Raw genomic sequence first — 6,107 nt, 5'->3', positions numbered from 1 at the left:
GTTGTTTGGGAAGGGAATCGTAGAACCATACTTGTAGTTCGGTTTTCAGTGTAACCCTGTATTTAATATTATTGACGTTATTTAATCGCTTTAAATATTACTCGGAATATTGCACTTAGTTTATGGCAACACATTTTTCACTTTTTGGAAATAACTTTATTAAAATAATAATAATTAAACAATCTCATGCTTCTGGCTATTTATTAGAGCCTAATAACAATATAAGGAGTTTAACTTATAAATCTTAATAATTTAAGCATTTAGATTTTTAAAAATAAATTTTAGTGGTTACTTGAGAGAAGTACAAACCTCGCATTTCATTATTTTGTGGTCCTTTGCCACATTTTATATTTAAAAATTAATCAATAAATGCAATAGGAGAATAAAATATACTATTTTTGTTTTGTAATAGCCGCTATATAATAGTACTATGCAGAGATTCGTTGCGATTAAAACTGAGCAAAATACCCGGCCCAATAAAGCATCGTACTATGTTTTAAACATAATCTGCAGACGTTCTTTGTAAACATGGTCCATCAGCTGATTTAGCACCCAGCTGGTAAACACCATTTCAATCTGGAATGTTGTCATAATGTAAACATTGTCCAATAAGAATACAAACGCATATAGCAATCTGCCAATCATAATCAGCGTTGCATTGCCATACGTTCGCCGCAGGTGATGATGCTGCCATCTATGGATAAAACATTTCCAATGAGAAACAAAAGTCTCGTTACCAGCGTTCCTCGAAGGTGGTGCACCAGATGAAGGACGTGTGCGTGTGAGTTTAAGATTGTTCCCCCGTAAATAAGAAATTACTACACGCAAAAACACACTCTAATGGGGGATTTCAAGTTTAGTGTGAATTCTAGCATAGGATCTGTTTCGTCTGTGGATTACCCCGCAAGTTCGACGAGCACCACATCGTTATTTTTTACCACACCTACATCTGTGCCGGATACCATCTCATCACATCAACACACTGCAATGCAAGATGAACTCCTGATGGAGAAATCTGCTGTAAAGTCACAACAGCAGTTATCTCCAAATCCTGAAGTGAGTGGGGAGCAAAATGTGAAAACCAAAGAAGAAGAGAACACAACAGGAAACATAGGAAATGGCGTACCGACGGAAAACAACAAGACAAATGATCAAGGACAAGGCGGTACAACAGTTACTACACCACTTCAATTAGGAACCGGATTCAATGTATCTGAGCCTAGTCTTAATGTAATTAATTCTAGTAATACGTCAACAGCTAGCCTTTGGTCATCAGGTTCAATGGAAGATGGTGGCCTTTTGCACAGTTTAAACGTACCTGCTGTAAATGGGACTTTACCTTTTCAGAATTTTCCTACTTCTAACCCTAACCCTCTATTTAATACTAGTTTAGGACCCCAAATTGCTGGTTTACCTCAATCACAAGGGCAGCCTCCTCAGAGGCGAGCAATTACAGCAACACATAATTTTCCTCATAATTTATCTCGGCATATACAACAACAAAATCATCCCCAGAATATGTTTATGGCTAACAAGGGATACCCATCTTGGTCTAGTCCACAACAAAATACGTGGTCACCCGGACTTCAAAATCAGGCGAATATGACGAGTTTGTCACCATGGAATAGAGGAAGATCTGTGCCAAACCTAAATCCGCTTTCTTCGATGGGAAATATGGGTAATTTGGGAAATCGGAAACCAAGTCCAACGTTTAATCATCAGCACTCAGGGATGGTAATTTCTCCTAGCAAGTTTAAGCGAAGTACATCATATCCAGGAAAAGGATTTTTTCCTCAGCCGCCAACGTTTGAAATTACTAACATGGATGAGAATCGAGATGCCCTACTACCATATCAGGTAAGTCCCTTATTTCAGTTTTGTTTTTTCTGTTTTATGTGGTGCACAATTCAGTTTTTAAAGTGCTGTTATTTTGTGTGAAAATAATCTAAAGAAGAAGAATCGTGTGCTGTGCGAACAAGTTAAAAGTGCAAGTGTAAATTGACCGGATGTGTATTGTTTATATAATGTACAAGGGACACTTACCTTCTACCAACGTGAGTAGGTAAGTCCACTTAAAACAAAAGTAATTTTTCCACATTTGATTTTACATCATCAACGTAACCAATTATTGATGGTCATCTGATCTTCAAATGTTTGGAGTTACATGCTGTGGATTTGGCCTGTAACAAACTTCATAGAATATCTTGAGTGGATAGTTCGTTTGAGATCCAGTCTCCACAGCTGTCTTACTGATACTTTTCAACAATTCCCGTATCCCTATATGTAATACATGAAAATTCAGTATTTGTTTACACTAATTTGTTTACATATTTTCATTAGTACCGGTACTAAAGCTCTTTGGATAATGGATAACATGGATTTTTTTTTTTTTTTTTTTTTTTTACCGCAAGTATAATTTAGCTGTATTTAAAACTCACGAGGTTCAGGCAGCTTACAATTCTGTAGTCGTTTTGGTTTCATGTTTAATATACAGTATTCTTAATTCGATGTTATCGATTTATTAAAAGATTAACTTGCATTTTACATTTTTTCCCAAATCTCCTTTCTCGATTTTTTATTAATCAAGTTCGGTTGCTAGAGTTTAGTTCAGGCATAATATCCAGAGTATAGATTTGTATTTAAAACTAGTTATTTGGTTAGGTTAGTTGCAGTTTGTTACCTATTTTGCGGATGAACTACGTGTACTTTACTTCTATCCATCGTTATTTTAGGTTTAGCTTGTTTTATATTTTCTCTCAATATAAGAAGAGGATTGAGTATAGCCCGCTCCCCCCAGTGATTTTTAACGAATCATAGTGATTCTAACGATTCATACTAGTTCATAATGAATCGGAATCGCATGTTATAAAGATTTAAGATGTAAATCTTGTGGTAAGGAGGCTTTAGTATAAGTAGTAGTAGTAGTAGTAGCGGTAGTAGTAGTAGTAGTAGCAGTAGTAGTAGTAGCAATAGTAGTAGTAGTAGTAGTAGTGGTAGTTAGTAGCAATAGTAGTAGTAGTAGTAGGAACGGGTTAGAAGCCCCGCAGGGGTTGGTTGGGTTCTGTTCTCGATATAAGTAGTAGTAGTGACTTTTCCAGTTCCGGTGACAAAGAACTGGGGGGAGCGGGCTATACACAAGCCTAAGAAGAAGCAGGTTGAATTTGAAGAATGTTTCAGTTTAACTTTCAAACCTTGTAGCAGAAATACTAAATTACTAAGTTATTTGATAGCATACAATTAACGTCCAAGACTTACATTCTTCCTTAGATGTAGTTTGTGTAGCAATGTTGATTTTTTGAAAAGTTCCAGCTGAGGATAAGAATGACTCTCTGCTGAAATTTTCACGGTGAGATTTATAATATGATTGTTTTTGGAGAGTACAGAGTGAATTAGTACTCGAGCAGAACTTTACAATTCTGCTATACTCCAACGTCGAATTTACAATTACCAGTACCATTACTGCTTATCAATTTACTTATTTATTTTGGGTTCGCTCGAACAGATAGTTGTACCAAATAGATTATATGTAGGCAGAATAATTGTGATGTGAAATTTTTTTTTTTTTTTTTTTTTGTGAAGGTATGAAAGTGTAAGTGTAAGTAATTCTGTCTGCATAGCATATTGAAATTAGTTTTGAGTGATAGTGAAAGCATTGTACGTGTAAGTGTGCTCTTTCACTATTCTCGTGTATGTGTATACCCCCGTTGCTGACACGCCTGTTATCTACGGACGCACCCCCTCGCTACCGCTTGGGCCCCCTGCTGCTCTTATGCCCTGGCTCGGTTAGATAGCATTCGTGCTTTTTAGTGGCAAACTAACACAAGTTGGTTCGTGTTTTATGCACTAGTTTTTATGCCATACGTCCACATTGTATTTATTATACTAACCCCTCCTGAAATCAATCTGAAAATAGTAATGGAGTTCCTCATTAGTGTATGCTCTGCTAAAAGAAATATTACGCTCTAACCTCAACTGAAAATGTAAGAAATTTGTAAAAATTTGGTAGAACCGTCTGCTCGAGTAATGCCTTTATTTTTCATGTAGTTGATCCATAGTTTATTTAGAATTACCAATACCAGAAGCAGGGTTGGCTGGTTTAAACCAAGGTGGTTTAAACCAGCTGTTTTTTTTTTTCCAAAAAAACCAACTGGTTTAAACAAAAAAAGTTCGTAAACCGTTTTTTTTGTTTTTTTTTTTAAATAAAAACCATGGTTTTTGCCAACCCTGACCAGAAGTATTTTCCTGAATCTCATTCGTATCATACATGTTCAGGAATTTTACCTAGATTCACTTCCTCTTTGTTTAATATCGAGCAAATAATCCAAATATTATCGATTTATGTTTCAAAATATTGATAGCATCAACATTAATTTCAAATGCTCCGCACAAAATGTTCGCCGATGTGCATTTTCTTGAAGACTGTTACAGAGTGAAAGATATATATATATATATATATATATATATATAAGCATTGAAATATAGAGGCAAAAAGCAAAAGCTAATGAGAAGTGATAGAATTGAAATTGTCGTGTGTTCGTGTAATCGTTTATTATGGATTCTTCGTATTTTAGTGGATCAGACATTTCATTATTTCGAGAGATGCAGTTTTTAAGCGTGTATCGCAACGAAATTTTTGTCAGGAATAATTTCTTGTTGTAATACTTCTTTTGCATAGCCCTTTACATTGTAATAGTTTTACAGTTTTAATTCTGGAGATTTTTTTTTTTTATTTCGACCGCTTTATTGTAACAATTACCTTCATTTTATGTCGTCAAAATTTTGCTTATTTCACCATCAGCTACTGAGTTCTTTCTATAGGTATGCTGTCCATATACCGTTATTTACTTCCATGAGACGCAAACTGGTGTAAATCATAATACTAATAGTATATATTTCTAGTAAAAGGAAAAACTCCTATTATTTTTTTTTTTTTTTGATCATTTTGTTGTTCAGTATAGGATTTCTTTTTTTCTTTATTCTTGACGACAGTTAACTGATGAAACTTGAGCAGTGGTTACTGTTTAATGAAGAATAGTTCTTAACATGCAAACTCAGGTTTTGGATAGAATTGTGTCCAGTTTATGTAAGGGGAATGTCGTCTTGTGGGAGAGCCGTGGAAAAATGTGTTGTGTGTATTTATAGAGCTTGTCAGAGAGTGTCAAGAATTATTATATGATTCCAGATCTATTACACAATAAGGCACACTCGTAGTCGTCTATTTAAATGTGCATCGCAGAAAACAATTTTTAACTTTTGTTTTTAATCTTTTTACAATTTTTCTTCCAACTGCAATAGTGTATACAACAGCCACTAACGACTTCTGTTTACGTTATTTAGATTACTATAATATCCTGTGAAATGCATGTTTACTATATTGTTTAATAGTTCTGGGAACTGTACACTGTTCATAACACTGCGGCATAAACATTTCTTTGTAGTCGTATGTGTGGAATTCCGTTGATTACAGCTTAATAATTTTATTATCAGTATTAAAGTTCTGTTAGTAATATAAAATTAGCTATTTCCGTGTAAGCACTTTTCTTATAATGCAGAAAAATTGCGCTTGACTTGGTTCATCACAGGTTCAGAACTGGAATACGCGAGGTTATAATTTGCTATTTATTGTGCGATTCTAACTGTGGTGTTGTGACGTATAAATGTAATACCAGCGAGCTTAGCTTTTGTTATTCTTTGTATTACGTGCACCCACAATTGATATTTAGGATGTCATTTAGTGTCTCCCCAAAATCGATCGACGGCTCTGGAGCTGGTATGTGCACTCTTAATAGTGAGCCGATGTAAACGACCTCGTTTATGTGTATGCCCGCCGTCGATAACGCGCCTGCTCTCTGTGAACTCAATCCTCGTTTCTACTGGGGTCCTATAGCTGCGCTTCTACCCTGACTCGGTTAGACAACATTCGTGATTTTAGTGGCAACCTAGCCCATATTGCTTAGTGTTTATGCACCGTGTTTTTTTTTTTTTTTTTTTTTTTTTTTTTTTTTTTTTTTTTGCCACTCTGTGTTTATACTCATCACAGTTACAAGTAACGAACTGTAATCACTACCAAGTGATTTGGACGAGAAACTAAATAATGCCTGATATTT

At 35.2% G+C, this 6,107-nt stretch overlaps 1 protein-coding gene across 1 annotated transcript; it reads left to right on the top strand.

Moving 5' to 3' along the window:
* The first annotated feature begins 718 nt into the window (after nt 1-718).
* LOC145689304 (uncharacterized) lies at nt 719-1,953 on the top strand. Its single transcript, XM_081763445.1, has one exon. It carries the CDS (start codon nt 841-843, stop codon nt 1,936-1,938), a length of 1,098 nt encoding a protein of 365 aa, XP_081619571.1. The 5' UTR covers nt 719-840; the 3' UTR covers nt 1,939-1,953.
* Nucleotides 1,954-6,107: the final 4,154 nt, after the last annotated feature.

Source organism: Thermobia domestica, chromosome 1 (genome assembly GCF_964235325.1).
Source record: "Thermobia domestica chromosome 1, izTheDome1.hap1.1, whole genome shotgun sequence".
In the NCBI taxonomy this organism is placed as follows: Eukaryota; Metazoa; Arthropoda; class Insecta; order Zygentoma; family Lepismatidae; genus Thermobia; species Thermobia domestica.
The sequence above is the reverse complement of the archived record's forward strand: the minus strand, read 5'-3'. Positions and strand labels throughout refer to the sequence as shown.

Bases quoted from the DNA above. Each gene is read 5' to 3' on its own strand.
- LOC145689304 (XM_081763445.1), top strand. From the start codon at position 841: ATGGGGGATTTCAAGTTTAGTGTGAATTCTAGCATAGGATCTGTTTCG.